Source organism: Aethalodelphis obliquidens, unplaced genomic scaffold, assembly GCF_003676395.1.
Source record: "Aethalodelphis obliquidens isolate GAN/ISIS:26980383/991018 unplaced genomic scaffold, ASM367639v1 scaffold36, whole genome shotgun sequence".
Lineage (NCBI taxonomy): Eukaryota > Metazoa > Chordata > Mammalia > Artiodactyla > Delphinidae > Aethalodelphis > Aethalodelphis obliquidens.
This window is the reverse complement of record NW_020837980.1, coordinates 6,245,981-6,266,268: the sequence shown is the minus strand read 5'-3', so window position 1 is coordinate 6,266,268 and position 20,288 is coordinate 6,245,981. Positions and strand designations below refer to the sequence as shown.

Below are 20,288 nucleotides of genomic sequence, written 5' to 3'. Positions count from 1 at the left end.
ATGTTACACAGTTGGGTTATTTAAATCTCTTTTGTACTTACTGCATTTTTCTCTGTCTGAGGGGCTAATAATTAACTGAACTATAGTCCAGTACAGTAGCATCTAACTGTCCTACATTCTGTAGCAAATTTCTGTCTTCCTAAACTTGATGAAAATCCTTCATTATAGCCCTTAACTTGGTTCTATACCTGAGTTTTAATTTAATATCTATAGACCTGGCTTCTGGCCTAGTAATTTTACAGTGTAATTTTATTTTTTGAGAAAATCTTGAAGAAAGGGTAGCTTATATAGAAAGTAAGGTGACACTTAGTAGAAAGAGAAAAATTCAAGAATGATAAGTTTTAGAAGGTTAAAGTTTTTGAGAGACATTATTTTAAGACTAAAATTTTGTTTTGAGGTCTCAGCTTGCCAGTTGAAGAAACTACAATAACTGTTGGCTGCTTCATGTTTTGCCTCCTAATTTTTTGAGCTCCTTTTATGCATATTAATTATTGATTTTAACACCTCAGAAGTTTCCCACAATGGCCAGTGTTGTTCTAAGTTAAAACTTTCTTTGCCATTCACTAAGGAAAGTGCAAGAGTTAGGATTATAATGCAATTTTGTATAAGAAGCCAAAGTTCCTCCAGAAGGAGGTTGACACTTGAGCATAGCATGACACATAGAGGCCACTTTGGCTGGTCAGTAGTGTGCATTTGTGAATGGTGTCTCAGGTCACCTGACCAAGCAGAGGCTAGGAAGGGTCTATGGTCAGAGACCTGACAGTCATTGACTGCAGAATAAAGACTATTAAAGTGACCTTTTTCACAAATGACAAATGACTTGATAGGGTTTGCCCTTATGAAGAGCACAATTTCTGTATAACATAAAATATATCCATTGGATGTGTACTTTTTTTCCCCACTATAAATTCAGGGTGTTTTAAATACATTCTGATTATGTCTGCAAATCATACATGTATGATCGCACACACACACATATGTGTGTGTGTGTATATATATATATGTAATTATATAATTATATATATTTACACGCATTGTATTTTTTGAATATTATAAATTCACTTTTGAGTTTGTTCTACCTTAACAGAATCAAAACCACAGATGTTCTTAGATGTTTTTTCTTCCGAGACAGTGAGCAATCCAGTAACAAATGTAGCTTAAGCGTATCTGTGTTAACGTGAAACTAAAATAAGATGCTATGCCAGTTTTGTTTTGAATCTTGATTTTCATTTTTAATTATACATATTCCTTTAGAAATGAGTTGCACAATTGAGAAGGCACTTGCTGATGCTAAAGCCCTTGTTGAAAGACTGAGAGATCACGACGATGCAGCAGAATCTCTGATTGAGCAAACCACAGCTCTCAACAAGCGAGTAGAAGCTATGAAGCAGGTTTGATGTTTTTCCTTGCTGATTCCATTTTTAAAAAGCAGTCATTGATATTTATGTGTTGCTTGAATTGTAAACTTCTGCTTAATTAGTATTTTATTATTTTTTAATGTTCTCTAAAATTTAAAAGTAGCTTGACTTGTGTGTTTCAGTTTACTTTAGATTGAAATGTAATTTTGTCAAGTTCAACTGGCATGTATATATGTAGATATTCTAAAACATATAGACTTGATTACTTTTCTGACAGTGAGGCACATTTGAGTTTGGAAAATACATGAATTTTTTAGGTCTAGATACATTTGACAAAGACCAGATAATATCTTTCACTATATAATTGACACATATTTTGCTCTGTCTCCTATTTTTATAATGTAGAAATATTTTTCTTTATAGGAGTATTTAGGTGACACTATTTAACAATAAAATAGTTTTTGAAAATGATGCAAAGCCATATCTGGTTTCCACCTTTTGCAGTTACTGCATTTGTACTTGCTACCTTATTTTTCATTTAATGCTGCCAGTTAAAGAAGAAATAAAAAGGACTTCACTTCTTGTTATCCTTACTGTTGTATATAAGAACTTTACAGTGAGCTACTATTTTAAGACCTCTTTTGATAAAGAGTTGCAACTCTAAGAGAGTTATAAAATCTCTGATATTATGATGGAAATCACTGGAGGAAAATATATATTCATAGCTTACTCTCTAGAAATGCATCACCCCTTTTGTAAAAGGAAGCAACCCAGGGTTACTGCTTTTAACAAAGCTGCTGAAAATAGTGAAGGAAGTTTACTTATTTTGTTTTGCAACTCTGTTGCCCTAAGCACATTACATACGTCCCTGTCTACCTTGATTCATGCATTCCAGTGAACATATATATCTGGTATTGAGTTGTAAAAAAGGGGGGTTGACAACCAGAGTTAAGAACCATACCATAAAGTTTACCCTTTTGAAGAGTGCAGGTCATTGGATTTTAGTATATTCACATGCTGTGCAACCATAATTACTATCTAGTTTGAGAACACTTCATTACCCCAAAAGCCCATATCCCTTAGTAGCTACTCCCTAGGTCTCCCTTTCCCTGGCCGCTGGAAACTACAAATCTGTCTGTCTCCATGGATTTGCCTATTTTAGACATTTCATATGAATGGAATCATACAATATGTGGCTTTTTGTGACTTTTTTTAACGTAATGTTTTCAGGTTTCATCGATGTTGTAGCATGTATCAGTACTTGATTCCTTTTTATTGCTAAATAATATTCATTGTAAGGATACAGCACATTGTGTTTATCTGTTCATTGGTTGATGGACATTTGGATTGTTTCTATTTTTTGGCTATTATGTATAATACTGCTATGAATACTTGTTTGTAAGTTTCTATGTGGACATATGTTTTCAATTTTCTTGGGTATATACCTAGTTCAATTAGAATGGATGGGTCTTAAAAATCTATATTTAACTTTTAGAGCATCTGCCTGACTGTTTTCCAGAGCAGGCACATCATTTTACATTCCCATGAACAGTATATGAGAGTGATTTCTCCACATCCTCTCCAACACTTGTTATTACTTGCTTTTTGATTAAGCTCATCCTAGTCGTTGTGAAGTGGTATCTCCTTGTTACACTGAATTGTATTTCCTGAATGACTTATGATGTTAAGCATCTTTCATGTGTTTATTGGCCATTTGTGTATTTTCTTTAGAGAAATGTCTCTTCAAATCCTTTACCCATTTTTTTCTAGCTTTACTGAGATATACTTGACATACAACATTGTGTAACTTTAAGGTGTACAATATATATTGATATATGTATATTTTGTGAAAAGATTACCTACCACAATGAGGCTAGTTAATACCTCCATCCCCTCACATAATTACCGTTCGTGTGTGTGTGTGTGTGTATACATTTAAGATGTGTTCTCTTGGCAACTTGCAAGTATATAATACAATATTGTTAACTCTAGACACCATGATGTACATTACATTCTCAGAACTTACTTGTTTGCCCATTTTTAAATTGAGTTATTTTTCCTTTTATTGAGTTGTATTGAGTTGAGTTGTAAGGGTTCTTTATCAAATATACATACGTGTGTGTGTGTGTGTGTGTGTGTGTGTGTGTGTATCAGATACATATTTTCAAATATTTTCTCTTTCATTTTAATAAAAATCTTTTCATTAGTATCAAGAAGAAATTCAAGAACTTAATGAAGTTGCAAGACATCGGCCACGGTCCACATTAGTTATGGGTATCCAGCAAGAAAACAGACAAATCAGAGAATTGCAACAAGAGAACAAAGGCAAGCTATATTATCACTGTGTATACCAAATCAAAAGAGAACTTTAATCTGCAACTGTACTATCAACTTGGAACCAATTACTATTTTTTAAAATGGGAAAAAAGGGAATTTCCTGGTGGTCCAGCAGTTATGTCTCTGCACTTTCACTGCCATGGGCCCGGGTTCAGTACCTGCTTGGGGAACTAAGATTCCACAAGCTGTGCGGCATGGTCAATAAATAAATAAATTAAATTAAATGGGAAAATAGCCAGTTAAAGTTACTTTGTGACATTTCTAGTCCATTATGCCTAAATCGTAGTTATTGCTCTTTTTTTTTTAAACATCTTCATTGGAGTAAAATTGCTTTGCAATGTTGTGTTAGTTTCTGCTGTATAACAGTGAATCAGCTATACATATACGTATAACCCCATATCCCCTCCCTCTTGCATCTCATTCCCACCCTCCCTATCACACCCCTCTAGGTGGTCACAAAGCACTGGGCTCATCTCCCTCTGCTATGCAGCTGCTTCCTACTAGCTATCTATTTTGCATTTGGTAGTGTATATATGTCATTGCCACTCTCTCACTTCATCCCAGTTTACCCTTCCCCCTCCCCATGTCCTCAAGTCCATCCTCTACGTCTGCGTCTTTATTCCTGTCCTGCCCCTAGGTTAGTTGGAACCATTTTTTTTTTTTTTTTAGATTCCATACATATCTGCTAGGATACGGTATTTGTTTTTCTCTTTCTGACTTACTTCACTCTGTATGACAGACGCTAGGTCCATCCACCTCACTACAAATAGCTCAGTATCATTTCTTTTTATGGCTGAGTAATATTGCATTATATACATGTGCCACATCTTCTTTATCCATTCCTCTCTTGATGGACATCTAGGCTGCTTCCATTGTCTGGCTATTGTAAACAGTGCTGCAATGAACACTGGGGTGCATGTGTCTTTTTGAATTATGGTTTTCTCTGGGTATGTGCCTAGTAGTGGGATTGCTGGGTCATATGGTAGTTCTATTTTTAGTTTTTTAAGGAACCTCCATATTGTTCTCCATAGTGGCTGTATCAATTTACATTCCCACCAACAGTGCAAGAGGATTCCTTTTCTCCAAACCCTCTCCAGCATTTATTGTTTGTAGATTTTTTGATGATGGCCATTCTGACTGGTGTGAGGTGATAGCATCCTTTCATGTGTTTGTTGGCAATCTGTATATCTTGTTTGGAGAAATGCCTATTTAGGTCTTCTGCCCATTTTTGGATTGGGTTGTTTATTTTTTTAATATTGAGCTGCGTGAACTGCTTGTACATTTTGGAGATTAATCCTTTGTCAGTTGCTTCATTTGCAAATATTTTCTCCCATTCTGAGGGTTGTCTTTTCATCTTGTTTATGGTTTCCTTTGCTGTGCAAAAGCTTTGAAGTTTCGTTAGGTCCCATTTGTTTATTTTTATTTCCATTTCTCTAGGAGGTAGGTCAAAAAGGATCTTGCTGTGATTTATGTCATAGAGTGTTCAGCCTATGTTTTCCTCTAAGAGTTTTATAGTGTCTGGCCTTAAATTTAGGTCTTTAATCCATTTTGAGTTTATTTTTATATATGGTGTTAGGGAGTGTTTTAATTTCATTCTTTTACATGTAGCTGTCCAGTTATCCCAGCACCACTTATTAAAGAGACTGTCTTTTCTCCATTGTATATTCTTGCCTCCTTTATCAAAGATAAGGTGACCATATGTGTGTGGGTTTACCTCTTGGCTTTCTATCCTGTTCCATTTATCTATATTTCTGTTTTTGTACCAGTACCATACTGTCTTCATTACTGTAGCTTTGTAGTATAGTCTGAAGTCTGGGAGCCTGATTCCTCCAGCTCCATTTTTTTTCTCAAGATTGCTTTGGCTATTTGGGGTCTTTTGTGTTTCCATACAAATTGTGAAATTTTTTGTTCTCGTTCTGTGAAAAATGCCTTTGGTAGTTTGGTAGGGATTGCTTGGAATCTGTAGATAGCTTTGAGTAGTATGGTCATTATCACAATGTTGATTCTTCCAATACAGGAACATGGTATATCTTTCCATCTGTTTGTATCGTCTTTAATTTCTTTCATCAGTGTCTTGTTGTTTTATGCATACAGGTCTTTTGTCTCCTTAGGTAGGTTTAGTCCTAGGTATTTTATTCTTTTTGTTGCAATGGTGAATGGGAGTGTTTCCTTAATTTCTGTTTCAGATTTTTCATCATTAGTGTATAGGAATGTAAGAGATTTCTGTGCATTAATTTTTATCACATTCATTGATTAGCTCTAGTAGTTTTCTGGTAGCATCTTTAGGATTCTCTCTGTATAATATCATGTCATCTGCAAACCATGACAGTTTTACTTCTTTTCTGATTTGGATTCCTTTTTCTTGTCTGATCGCTGTGGCTAAAACTTGCAAAACTATGTTGAATAATAGTGGTGAGAGTGAGCAACCTTGTCTTGTTCCTGATCTTAGTGGAAATGGTTTCAGTTTTTCACCATTGAGGACGATGTTGGCTGTGGGGTTATGGCCTTTATTATGTTGAGGTAAGTTCCCTCTATGCCTACTTTCTGGAGAATTTTTTTCATAAATGGGTGTTGAATTTTGCCAAAAGCTTTTTCTGCATCTGTTGAGATCATCATATGGTTTTTCTCCTTCAATTTGTTAATATGGTATATCACATTGATTTGAGTATATTGAAGAATCCTTACATTCCTGGGATAAACCCCACTTGATCATGGTGTATGATCCTTTTTAATATGCTGTTGGATTCTGTTTGCTAGTATTTGTTGAGGACTTTTGCATCTATGTTCATCAGTGATGTTGGCCTATAGTTTTCTTTTTTTGTGACATCTTTGTCTGGTTTTGGTATCAGGGTGATGCTGGCCTCGTAGAATGAGTTTAGGAGTGTTCCTCCCTCTGCTATATTTTGGAAGAGTTTGAGAAGGATAGGTGTTAGCTCTTCTCTAAATATTGGATAGAATTCGCCTGTGAAGCCATCTGGTCCTGGGCTTTTGTTTGTTGGAAGATTTTTAATCAGAGTTTCAATTTCAGTGCTTGTGATCTGTCTGTTTATATTTTCTATTTCTTCCTGGTTCAGTCTCGGAAGGTTGTGCTTTTTTAAGAATTTGTCCATTTCCTCCAGGTTGTCCATTTTATTGGCATAGAGTTGCTCGTAGTATCCTCTCATGATCCTTTGTATTTCTGCAGTGTCAGTTTTTACTTCTCTGTTTTCATTTCTAATTTTGTTGATTTGAGTCCTCTCCCTTTTTTTCTTGATGAGCCTGGCTAATGGTTTATCAATTTTATTTATCTTCTTTACGAACCAGCTTTTAGTTATATTGATCTCGCTATTGTTTCCTTCATTTCTTTTTCATTTATTTCTGATATGATCCGTATGATTTCTTTCCTTCTGCTAACTTTTGGGGGTTTTCTTGTTCTTCATTCTCTAATTGCTTTCGTTGTAAGGTTAGGTTGTTTATTTGAGATTTTTCTTGTTTCTTGAGGTAGGATTGTATTGCTGCAAACTTCCCTCTTAAAACTGGTTTTGCTGCATCCCATAGGTTTTTGGTCATCATATTTTCATTGTCATTTGTTTCTAGGTAATTTTTAATTTCCTCTTTGATTTCTTTAGGGATCTCTTGGTCATTTATAGTGTATTGTTTGGCCCCCATGTGTTTGTATTTTTTACAGTTTTTTTCCTGTAATCAATATGTAGTCTCATAGTGTTATGGTCAGAAAAGATACTTGATAAGACTTCAATTTTCTTAAATTTACCAAGGCTTCATTTGTGACCCTAGATATGGTCTAGGAGAATGTTCCATGAACACTTGAGAAGAACATGTATTCTGTTGTTTTTGGATGGAATGTCCTATAAATATCAATTAAGTCCATCTTGTTTAATGTGTCATTTAAAGCTTGTGTTTCCTTATTTATTTTCATTTTGGATGATCTGTCCATTGGTGAAAGTGGGGTGTTAAAGTCCCCTACTATTATTGTGTTACTGTCGATTTCCCCTTTTATGGCTGTTAGCATTTGCCTGATGTATTGAGGTGCTCCTATGTTGGGTGCATAAATATTTACAGTTGTTACATCTTCTTCTTGGATTGATCCCTTGATCATTATGTGGTGTCCTTCTTTGTCTCTTGTAATAGTCCTTATTTTAAAGTCTATTTTTTCTGATACGAGAATTGCTACTCCAGCTTTCTTTTGATTTCCATTTGCATGGAATATCTTTTTCCATCCCCTCACTTTCAGTCTGTATCTGTCCCTAGGTCTGAAGTGGGTCTTTTGTAGACAGCATATATATGGGTCTTGTTTTTGTATACATTCAGCCAGTCTATGTCTTTTGGTTGCAGCATTTAATCCATTTACACTTAAGGTAATTATCGATATGTATGTTCCTATTCCCATTTTCTTAAATGTTTTGGGTTTGTTATTGGAGGTCTTTTCCTTCTCTTGTGTTTCCTGCCTAGAGAAGTTCCTTTAGCATTTGTTGTAAAGCTGGTTTGGTAGTGCTGAATTCTCTTAGCTTTTGCTTGTCTGTAAAGGTTTTAAGTCCTTCTTTGAATCTGAATGAGATCCTTACTGGGTAGAGTAATCTTGGTTGTAGGTTTTTCCCTTTCATCAGTTTAAATATGTCCTACCACTCCCTTCTGGCTTGCAGAGTTTCTGCTGAAGGATCAGCTGTTAACCTTATGGGGATTCCCTTGTATGTTATTTGTTGCCTTTCCCTTGTTGCTTTTAATATTTTTTCTTTGTATTTATTTTTTGATAGTTTGATTGATATGTGTCTTGGCGTGTTTCTTCTTGGATTTATCCTGTATGGGACTCTCTGCACTTCCTGGTCTTGATTGACTATTTCCTTTCCTATGTTAGGAAAGTTTTCAGCTATAGTCTCTTCAAATCTTTTCTCAGACCCTTTCTTTTTCTCTTTTTCTTCTGGGACCCCTATAATTTGAATGTTGGTGTGTTTAATGTTGTCCCAGAGGTCTCTGAGATTGTCCTCAATTCTTTTCATTCTTTTTTCTTTATTCTGCTCTGCAGTAGTTATTTCCACTATTTTATTTTCCAGGTCACTTATCCGTTCTGTCTCAGTTATTCTGCTATTGATTCCTTCTAGAGAATTTTTAATTTCATTTATTGTGTTGTTCATCATTGTTTGTTTGCTCTTTAGTTCTTCTAGTCCGTGTTAAACGTTTCTTGTATTTTCTCCATTCTGTTTCCAAGATTTTGGATCATGTTTGCTATCAAAACTCTGAATTCTTTTTCAGGTAGACTGCCTATTTCCTCTTCATTTGTTAGGTCTGGTGGGTTTTTACCTTGCTCCTTCTTCTGCTGCATATTTCTCTGTCTTCTCATTTTGTTTAACTTTGGGGTCTCCTTTTCGCAGGCTGCAGGTTCATAGTTCCTGTTGTTTCTGGTGTCTTTCCCCTGTGGGTGAGGTTGGTTCAGTGGTTGTGTAGGCTTCCTGGTGGAGGGGACTGGTTCCTGTGTTCTGGTGGGTGGGGCTGGATCTTATCTTTCTGGTGGGCAGGGCCACATCTGGTGGTGTGTTTTGGGATGTCTGTGAACTTAGTATGATTTTAGGCAGCCTCTCTCCTAATGGGTGGGGTTGTGTTCCTGTCTTGCTAGTTGTTTGGCATGGGGCGTACAGCACTGGAGCTTGCTGGCTGTTGGGTGGAGCTGGGTCTTAGCGTTGAGATTGGAGATCTCTGGGAGAGCTCTCGCCAATTGATACTACGTGCGGCTGGGAGGTCTCTGGTGGTCCAGTGTCCTGAACTCAGCTCTCCCAGCTGAACTCAGCTCTCCCACCTGACACCAGGACCAAGCTCCAAGACCCTGTCAACCACACGGCTGCTGTATTACTTAGGGTTCCACTAGGAAACAGCACGCTTAGCTGGGACTTTGAGGAAAAGGCAGTGAAGGCACTATTTCAGGAATGTGGAAGCAAACAACAAGGAATGTTGAGGCACCCACGGACTAGCAGCCATACCTACACATTTCCTGACTCACTCCATCTTCACTTCTTCTCCATTCTTGCTGCTATCACACATCTATTTTTTGTTTCTGCTGGGTCACACATCACTCTTTTTACAGTTGAATTTTATTAAATTGGAGAAATATTTTATCCTTTGCAGAGTCTCAGTTTCTCCATCCAGATGATGGAATGGATAATATCCTCTTCTCAGATTTGGATGAGGATTAAGATAGCATATTTTTAATGGACCTGACACTCTACATCTCCTCCCTTGTATCAGCCAGTACTCTCAGTACTAAGTAATAAAACTATTTTAGCTTAGCTATGAAAGGCAATTTCATTTGTGCTATGTGACTCAAGCGTGGAAGACAGAGGTGCACGGTGCTAGCTGGAAGCCAGGCAGAAGCCTGAAGTCAGATTGCTCCCATGTGAAGTTAGTTGGAGCCCATGCAGAACCAGAACCACAGACAGCTGAGGGCAAAAGGCTCTGATGTGGTGATTAAGAGGCATGTGATCAAGGTAGCTCCCCAGATAGAGAGGATATTTATTGCTCTTTATCCTTTCCTACATATGAATGTCTACCTTACTTGGATCTTAGACTCTCACCCTCAGTATCCAGCTTGCACCATTGTCATTACCTATGAAATAACTCAGTTTCATTCTTGGCAGTCCCACCACTTTGGCCCACAACTTAGGTGTTCATAGTCTCTTGCCTGAACTGTCCTCATTGGTCTCCCTGATTTCGGTGTGTTTTCCCTCCAGTCCATCTTCAACACAGGCATCAGATTGATTTTTCAAAAATATATCTGATTATGTTATTCTTTTGCTTGAGAACCTTCACTGTGTACTATTTTCTTATCCATCGTCCTTCAAAGTCGACTCCAAGCCTTCTTTTTTTGTATTCTTCCCATACTTCTCTTCTCCGTGAAACCCTTGCTCTTGTCACCCTGAACGATTTCCCAAACACACCATCCAGTTTCATGCCTCCCTGCTTAGAATGCCCTGTCGTTTATTTTTCATTTCAAGGAATGCAAGTTGATCTCAATACCATACTTCTGTGAAGCTTTCACCAATTTTTCCTCACAGACTTTCTGTATGTATTTGGATAGAGCTCCACTCTACACTTACCACATTGTATTTTAATTATTTATGTTTTGTTTTCTCCACTAGACTCTGAGCTTTATGGCCTTTTGGTATTCCTAATATAGAGCATGATCTGATACTTAATCCCTGTTCAGTAAATATTTGTTAAAATGATTTCTCAAAAACTGAGTTTAAAATGGTCATTTTGAGAACTAATAAAGGACTCCATTTGGTATCATTTCTTTCTTTTTTTTTTTTTTTTTTTTTCTGCTGTACGCGGGCCTCTCACTGTTGTGGCCTCTCCCGTTGTGGAGCACAGGCTCTGAACGCACAGGCTCAGCAGCCATGGCTCATGGGCCCAGCCGCTCCGTGGCATGTGGAATCTTCCTGGACCGGGGCACGAACCCGTGTCCCCTGCATTGGCAGGTGGACTCTGAACCACTGTGCCACCAGGGAAGCCCCAGTATCCTTTATTTCTATGTGGCTAGATTTTTGTACCTCATATTTTCTTTTTAAAATACCCCCTTTATAAATTGCTTTTTTGATTAATGTGGAAGAGAATACTTTGTACACCCTGAACTCAAGTTTGAATAAAATATACTGTTGTTTTTGATAGAATTACGTACATCCCTGGAAGAACATCAGTCTGCCTTGGAACTTATAATGAGCAAGTATCGAGAGCAAATGTTTAGATTGCTAATGGCTAGCAAAAAAGATGATCCAGGGATAATAATGAAGTTAAAAGAGCAGCACACCAAGGTAATCCTTTCTGTAAATATAATTTGAAATAGAAAAGGAGGACAATTGGTTAACTTGTGTTCAGATTTTTTAAAAAAATCATAGGAATCTTACTTACATGATATTGAATACTTCTCTTTTTGACATTTTCTTCTTATTTTTTTCATGTTATGTGTCATTTTCTGTTTGATTTACTCTTCTAACTCCCATTCTTCCCTAGTAGCTTTAATATATATTAAAAAATAAACTTTATTTGGGAAATAAAGGTAAGTCTGTTCAATTCAAAATTATTTTTATAAGGTTATCTGCTTGTAAGAAATACTTCTTTTAATTTGTGTATTGATATCTCTTGCAAAAATGAAAATTAAATGCTTAAAACTTTTTTAAAAATCTGAAAACAGCTAAAGGTAGATTTGTTTTTCTTAAGACTATTTTCTGAATGAGGTTAATTCATCCAGACTATAGATACTCCTGATTATTAATGGTAGTGCCATGGTGGGGGGAGAAGACATATATATGTCAAATATATGTATAGATTTATGTATATATAAAATACATTGCCTCCCCAACCCCCTCCTCCATCACATATCACTTAATATCATTTCTAGAGACAGAGCTGAACTAATAGAAATTAGTGTTTTTCCTGCTGTTCATCGTACTCATTCTGATCCCTGTGTTTACTAGCACCTGTTTTGAAAACAGGTAGAATAGTCCTTTTCCGTTTATGTTTTATTTTAAACTGACTTTTAACTACTGGTGTGAAATAAAAATATTAGAATAGATTGTGACTACTAGGCCATTATCTGTATTGGATAATGGTGAACTAACTATTAGTTATAACTAATATTATTTAAGAAATATTCATATAACATTTTTATCTTTCTCGATTATTGAAACACTTTTTAGATTCCTTAAAATGTTATATTTCTTCCATCTTGGTGCTTGTAGGTATTTTAAAATTATTAATTCTATTAAAATTAAATACCTAGTGAATTGCTTTAATATGTAAATTCAACTCTACATATTAAGGAAGTTAGTAATCGACAGCTCTTGTGTCAAATAGTAAACAGTAAAAATAAATGTGGCTTTAATATTATCTAATTATGTTATTCATCTCCTATCCAAAAAGAAACCTTGGATAGTTAAATGGCAATCTTTTGACTATAAACTGTATCTATTGTTAATGAGATCATTATAAAAAGTTTAATTTTAAATATATAATTTAAGAGGTTTTTTTAAGGTACAAATATGAACTGACTTAAAATTATTGGTAAGATAAGTATAATCTTGAGACATTCCAAAAGGCCCTTATGTTTAACAACTTAGATTTTTTTAAGATCTAAAGAGAACGCTCTGGCAAACTAGTGCTTAAGAATAAGGTACTGATGCTAGCTAGTCTCTTGTGGTAGCAGCTATGTCAGAAGCAAATGTTTTCTAAAACACATTAGATTTTACCACTCATCACAGCTGTTTTATTAATTAGCAAAGTTAAACATTTCTTAAGATAGCTGTAAATCATCCTTTTTCAATTATGTCAATTGAATTCTTCATCTAAGTGCTGATTCTTGCCTTCCATGAAATGACAGTTCAGTTACTTGTTATTAATTCTAACTAATACATATTAATGTTTGTGATTTTGATTTTTCCCAAAAAGGAGACACTTTGATTCAAACAGATATTTATTAACAAAAAGGAGACACTTTGATTCAAACAGATATTTATTAACACTTGCACTGGCTTAGTTATTATTAATAATAAGATGAATGAATAAGTTTATTACTCTACCATAGAAGCTTTCAGTGTATTGGGAGATACAGACACAAACATGATTATCTAATATAAGGTAGGATGTGATGAATCCTAAAATAGAGATCTGAATTATTACTGGAATACTAGAGGAAGCAAGGTTAGTTCTCATGAGGAGAATCTGGGAAAGTGGCAAGGAAAGGTAGCAAATCCATCTAAATCTAGCCTTGAATTAATTATTGGAGTCAACAAGCAGAAGTGGGTGAGCAGAGAAACTTGTATGATAAATATGAGCTTCCAAGATATGTTTAGGTACTAGTGCTCTGATATGCCTAAGCACAAAAATAATTTTATAACACATTTAGGGCTAATAAACAAAGTTACACGTAACAGCATTTTGGAGTAAGAGAACCTTTTGAGACTAGTGTAACATAGAATTTTGTCCTCACCTGGAAGTTTTTGAGCACACATTTAAAAACCAATAAAAAGTTTGAGGAGAACTCATTTTCATTCAAATACTCATTTTTACATTATTTTTGAACTGCTACCTTTTTGGAAATCTTAAAAAAACAAACATTTCAAACAGTTGGCTAACACGCATGAACTAACACTCATTCAGTTTTTAAATTACGGATAATATCCGTATTAACATTATAATGACTCTGTACTACAGATTGACATGGTGCATCGTAACAACTCCGAAGGATTCTTCCTTGATGCATCTCGACACATCCTTGAAGCACCTCAACATGGACTGCAGAGGAGGCACTTGGAAGCAAATCAGAATGTACACTAAATAAAACAGTCAGCTTTTGGGGTGTGGCTGGAAGGGGGGTCCATTTAAAAAGTTCTTTTACATTGAATTCTCCTCCCAAATTAAATCAGCAAATAAATGAAATTGCTTTTAAAAACGCTGTGCTTTTCATAGCCTTGCAAAAGTATTCAGTGTAGAAACTTTAAGTCTGTCATCAGTTCTCTGTGTATTGTATTATACATAGCCTGTTAGATAATTGCAGGCTTTAAAGGTTCTTTGGGCCAGCCTTTCATGTTATTGTTCTTGTTAGCTATAGATGCAAAATTTTAGGAAGTTTCAAACGGTCATCCTCTTGCTGGACATCAAAGATGTTTTCTTGGTAATAATTTTAATCTGATTTTCTAAAAATTTTGTTCAATCAAACTATTGAACTGTGTTAATTCAGATTTTCGATAGTTATAGTCCTTTAGTTTGAGTTCACAGTAAAATTGCCTTTGTTTAGGTGTTACTAAGTATAGCAGTATACCCTCTCCATTGTGTCTATTGTGTTTTAACTGCCTTTTTTTTCTTGAAAGGCATTTCAAGACAGTGCAAGGTTTATGTTGCTAGCACTTCTTGCCTTTAAGACAGTTTTGAAAGCACAGGTCTTGCCTTCTTGTGCCTATTAAGAGATCCATGACACTTCCCTGAAGATTTTATTGTAATAAGTGAACCACCCAGGAACCAGACCTATAAAAATACACTTCTGTTTGAAGTATTGGGGTTTTTTTCTTACGATGATTGTATTAAAACAGACTGTCCTGAAAAAATTAGTAGTTTCTTGTCTTCTTTCGTTTTAAAGGCAAGTAATTATCTGCTTCCTTGTAGTCGTTTAACCTAGGTCAGTGCCATAAGACACCAAGTCATAAACTGAGAAAGCTGTTGGTATTCAAAATTTTTACTCGTTACCCTTATTCAGTTTGCTGCTGCAGTTATCTATACTTAACTTGCGTTTAAACATTAGGCTCCCTTTACAGTGGGAGGGATTGTAATCATTTTTTTTTAACTACTACAGAATACGACAGATGTTTGTCTTGATATCATTCTTGCTATCATAATCTAATCCAGAGCTGTCCAATAGAACTCTCTGCAGTGATGGAAATGTTCTTTATGCTGTTCAGTATGGAAGCCACCAGCCACATGTGGCTATTAAGTACTTGATGTGTGACTAGTGTGACCTGAGGGGCTGAATTGTTAATTTCTTAAAATTGTATTTGACTTCAAGTAATTTAAATTTAAATAGTGCCATAGTGGACAGCATAATCTTTTATTTTGACTTCTTCCTGCGTACCAGCTTTTTATAGATTGTGTTAAAATAATATAAGGATCTGTATTTTTGTTGGTTAAGAAGATATTAAATGTGTGGTTTGCTAAAGATATTCCTATTCTCTATTATATTCCTTCCATAGTTTACTAGTTTTGTAGGTTTTGGGGGGTCTTGTTCAAATACTTTTTACAGAGTATATACAACTATTTAAGAGACAGTGTTTATTTGGGGAGCTATTAACTTTTATATTTAAGTTTTGTCCTTAGTATAATAAAATGACCCTCAATTGCTAGTGAACAATGGTCTGTAGAACTTGTTCATTTAAAAAAGTATTATTCTCATGTTTGTTGATTATAAACCTTTTATCTGTCTGTTTCATTGACTGTAAGCTCCTTGAAATCAGGGAACATTTCTTAACAGGCTTCATATTCCTGTCACCTAGCACAGTGCCTGGCTCATCATAGGTATGCAAAAAAGAATAAGAGAATGAGATTGGAAGAAATTTATGCTACTTGCTGTGCCAAACAAATGTGGATGTCTATTTTATACTAAAATTATATTTTGAACAGTTTGCGAAGGCCAGTTAATATTCAATACTTTAAAGAAGAACTCTGTTCATTTTACTCAATACTTATTATCTATTATGTACCTAACATTAAATAGTAGGCAAATATAAGCAATGTACAGTTCCTGCTCTCAATGAGGATTATAATCTAGAAGAGGTTCTGGATTGAATTGAGATGAATTTTTAGGCATGGAAAATACAGAAAATATTTTTAAATCATGAAGACTTCAGTGAGGAAAAGAGATTGAATGCTTATCTTTCCCATTACTTTGGTCAATGGGGTATGTAGGTGCAGAAAAGAAAAAGTTGCTGATCATTTGTGGTGAGAGGAATGTGAAATGAGTATTTTTCCTGTTTATGGGTTTAGATATACTGTGCTGCTTATCCTTAATCCTAGTCCTAACAGAAATCTGACTTCAAAAGCACATTCATGGTCAGTCAACTTTCTTGTAAATATGTTTGATATATTACATTTATGTTAAATGGCAATGCAAAGATATTACATTCATATTAAGTGGCAATGCAGATTTTATAAAAAGGGGAGGATCCAAAAATTTTAAAAAAGTATTTCACTGATTCACAACTTCCATCTCTTTTTTTTCAGGAATTACAAGCACACGTTGACCAGATAACTGAAATGGCAGCAGTAATGAGGAAAGCCATTGAAATCGATGAGCAACAGGGTTGCAGGGAACAGGAACGAATATTTCAACTTGAGGTAAGTTTTAAATTGCACATGTAGGTGAAAACTGTCCATACAAAGATTTATGCCAGAAAATATATCCCACTTTAAAATATATACTTTCTGGGGACTTCCTGGCGGTCCAGTGGTTAAGACTTCACCTTCTATGCAGGGGGTGCGGGTTTGATCCCTGGTCAGGGAGCTAAGATCCCACATGCCTTGTGGCCAAAAGAACCAAAATATAAAAAAAAACAGAAGCAATATTGTAACAAATTCAATAAAGACCTTAAAAATGGTCCCAAAAAAATCTTAAAAAAATAATATATGTATGTATATGTATATATATACACACACACTTTCTGGGATACTAGTAATGTTCTTTTTCCTAATCTGGATACTGGTTATATGGGTGTATAATGCAAGACCATTTATATAGTAATGCAAGAGTCTAGGATCAATAGTAAACTTATACCAGTAATTGAGAAAATTGATTTTTTTTTTTTATCCTGTGTCTCTTCTGTTATTAGGTGAATATACGTCTTCAGCTTAGTAATTTTTTTTAATATCTTTATTTTATTAGAGGTCACAGTGATGCAGGGAGAAATGGTTTCAGTCCACAAATCATATTCTTTGGCCACTTGTATTTTTCTGGGGAATATAAAAGCTTTTATCGCATCTGTCCTTTATTTTGTGGTAGCAGAAGCACAAGTCATTGTTGAATAACTGAAATCAGTAGAGTAGACCTTTATACTTTTAAAACCTTTCTTTTGAAATCATGGTGGAGAAATTGGTTATAGAGGGCCAAAAATGATTTCTCTAAGTGTACAAAGTTCTCTCATTCTTTATAACAAAGGTAAACAAACTTTTTCAGTGAAAGGCCAGATAGTAAATCTTTTAAGCTTTGCAAACAGGCAGTCTCTATTGTAGCTACTCACCTCTGGCATTGTAATGAAAAAGCAGCTATACACACAAAAAATAAGATGGGACTCAACTGTGTTCCAGTAAAGTTTAATTTACAATAACAGGCCTCACTCAAGCCAGGCCATAGTTTGCTGATCTTTGCTTTATTTATACCATTGAAACTTAGAAAGTAAGACCAAAAGACAAAGCAGTAGAGAATAACTTATGAGAGTTATTTGTAAATGTCTAAAAATTTCTTGCAGTAACTAATCTAGAAGGAAAGGGCAAAGGCAAAGTTGTTTACCAGTGCTAGATTTGGTCACTTAACTTTCCTTCTAAGAAATATCACAATCTATTCAGCCAGCCCTGCTGCTGTTAAATTCCAGTGAGGGAAGCAAACCAGGCCTTGCCCTGCATTCCATGCTATCATGGAAATAATCAAATTACTAAAGTACTGAGAGCTTTTAGCCCCAGGGTATTATTCAGACTTTCTGAGTTTACACAAATATAAATCTAGGTGTTATTTTCTTACTGTGATTTTCTATACTGTGATTATAAAATAGGGCTGTTTCTGAGGTTCTGTCTACAGTTACAGCTGCATAAATAAAAAGGCTTTTCAGTGGTGGAAGACATTGAACACATGATTCCTACCTCTTTAAAAAAGTGTTCCGTGGATTCAAGTTGTCAACTTCAGCTGCATATATCATTGAATACATTTCTGCCAATTACAGTACTTGCTTTTTATTTATCATACCTTCATGTGTTTGGCTTTTCTTAAGATATGTTTGTACTCTTGTAGCCACCTCGGTGACTGCTTCTTTGTTTTTGTGCTTTCTTATAGCAAGAAAATAAAGGCTTGAGAGAGATCCTTCAAATAACTCGAGAATCATTCTTGAATCTTAGAAAAGATGATGTGTCGGAAAGTACATCTTTATCAGCATTAGTGACCAATAGTGACCTGAGTCTGAGGAAGAGCTGAAGAGCTTTTAAGTCTGTGAATGAATTAACAGAAAAATCCATCTCAAGCTGCCCTTTGTTTTATTTTTTATAATATGTACAGTGCACTGGCAATGACATTTTTAAAAGACAGCAACAAGAAAATGCATAGTTAATGGTCATAGACGTTATTCCAAACTATAATTGAAAAATAGAAACTAAGCCTTTGTTAATTGGTGAACAAGTTAAAGATTTTCACAGTGACTGCTGAATGTATCAAGAGCTTTCAGCAGTGCTGCTGGCTTTCTGGTTGACACTTGGATAAACATGAATATGCCCGACAAGTGTCTGGGAATTAATAGAAACATCCCAATTTTAAAATACAAATTTTGCCACAGTATTGTGAATGGAAAATCGTCATACTAAATTATATCCTCCCTGTATGGTGAAAGTTAGCAAGTAGCTTATGTACCATGAGACTTCAGCTTTAATGATTGCCTATCTACCTTCTCATTAATTTAAATTTTTGTCAAAGAAAGTTCAGTTTGAAAGACTTAGGAATGTTTTATATGCACCATAAATAAAAGAGGTAATTTAATTTTAGCTAATTTATCCTAATTAATACTAACAGTTGTCCATGATTTGCTTAAGTATATGAAATATTTCAGGAATGAAAGAGAAGGAATACTACTTTCTAAGAAAGAAGAGCTTATAAGAGACATACTTAGTAGGTTAAACTACTTCTTTGAAAGCATAAGTTTTGGTTCTAAATCAGTAATGGAGATGAGATTTTTCTCTTCTCTGTTTGATCTTTAAGGATATTATGTAGTTCATTTAGCTAAGAGTTGAAATGTTTGATACAGCAAGATAAGTATGGTAATTTCACAGTAAATTGGGAATTCCTCTGCCTCGAAACCTTTTTTTTTCCCTTAAGTAAGTACGCTTAAGACATATAGAAACCGTAAGTTAAAATTTAAAAAAAATTTTTTTCTAGATCTATTCTTAAGTTCCATCTGGTTCTCATAACCTACAAGATGTTTCTTGTAACCTTTCAGTCAAAGGGCTAGGGGGTGGTGAGGGGGAAATCTGGATTTATAAGTATTTGTTTTATTTTTTACAGAATATATATCCAGTATATAAATTTTTAAAAGCTGCTAGAAATAGAAATGTGCTTTAACATCAGTTGAAATCTAAATTTTTCATGTTTTGTCCTGATTATAGAAGAAAAAGGTAAGAGTGTCAAATATGATTATTAAATATACTGTACTCACATTAAATATATATTAAAAATAGCACAGTAGAAAATTCTACTTTGGAGTATATAATTTGTTAAAGTAATATTTACATGGTAACTTTTATGTATAATTTCATATATTGGTAAAATTCAAAACTACTTTTCACTTCGGAATTTTTTATCTTAAGTTTGGGGAAAGTGGGGTTGATGGGACTGATTGAATAGAAAAGGGCTAATGGCCCAAACATTAAATAGATTTCTTTTCTCATTCAGAGGCCCTAATTGTTATTTGGTAAACAAGTGACAGTTTTTATTTTTCAACTTTTCTGTTGGTTTTGGGGAAAGTATCCTTTAGTTTGATGCCACATTCATTCATAGAGTTTTTATCCCAAGTCAGAATTGAAATAAGCTACACAATTGAGAGTAAGTCTGAGGCAATTCATTGGGGCAGCTCTATTATAAAACATTACTTGATAAATAATTATTTTTGTAAACAGATAAGTTGAGTTAATTTATTCTTGGTCTTCTTACTTGGATATTATTTTAAGAAGTTGGTGTTTAAAGACATTTATGTTATTATATAGCAAGTGTTCTAGCCCATACTTTTTTTTTTAAGCAGAACCTTAAAATTTATGTCTGAGAATATGTACTACTAGGAACCTATTTTATCAATAAAGATGAGCGATTAAAATTGG

The 20,288-nt window shown here is 34.8% G+C and overlaps 1 protein-coding gene across 10 annotated transcripts in view; it reads left to right on the top strand.

Annotated features, from left to right (window-relative positions):
• Nucleotides 1–20,288, top strand: part of FGFR1OP2 (FGFR1 oncogene partner 2) — a 32,765-nt gene extending 12,477 nt beyond the window's left edge. For 8 of the 10 annotated variants that reach the window (XM_027129395.1, XM_027129396.1, XM_027129393.1 and 5 more), the window contains 7 exons: nt 1,255–1,391; nt 3,566–3,683; nt 11,349–11,491; nt 13,890–14,003; nt 14,287–14,349; nt 16,446–16,559; nt 18,265–20,288. In XM_027129395.1, the coding sequence (XP_026985196.1) occupies nt 1,257–1,391; nt 3,566–3,683; nt 11,349–11,491; nt 13,890–14,003; nt 14,287–14,349; nt 16,446–16,559; nt 18,265–18,402 (825 nt within the window). In that variant the 5' untranslated portion in view covers nt 1,255–1,256 and the 3' untranslated portion in view covers nt 18,403–20,288. The remainder of the gene's footprint in view (nt 1–1,254; nt 1,392–3,565; nt 3,684–11,348; nt 11,492–13,889; nt 14,004–14,286; nt 14,350–16,445; nt 16,560–18,264) is intronic. The other 2 variants (XM_027129398.1, XM_027129399.1) reach the window with 2 other exon arrangements.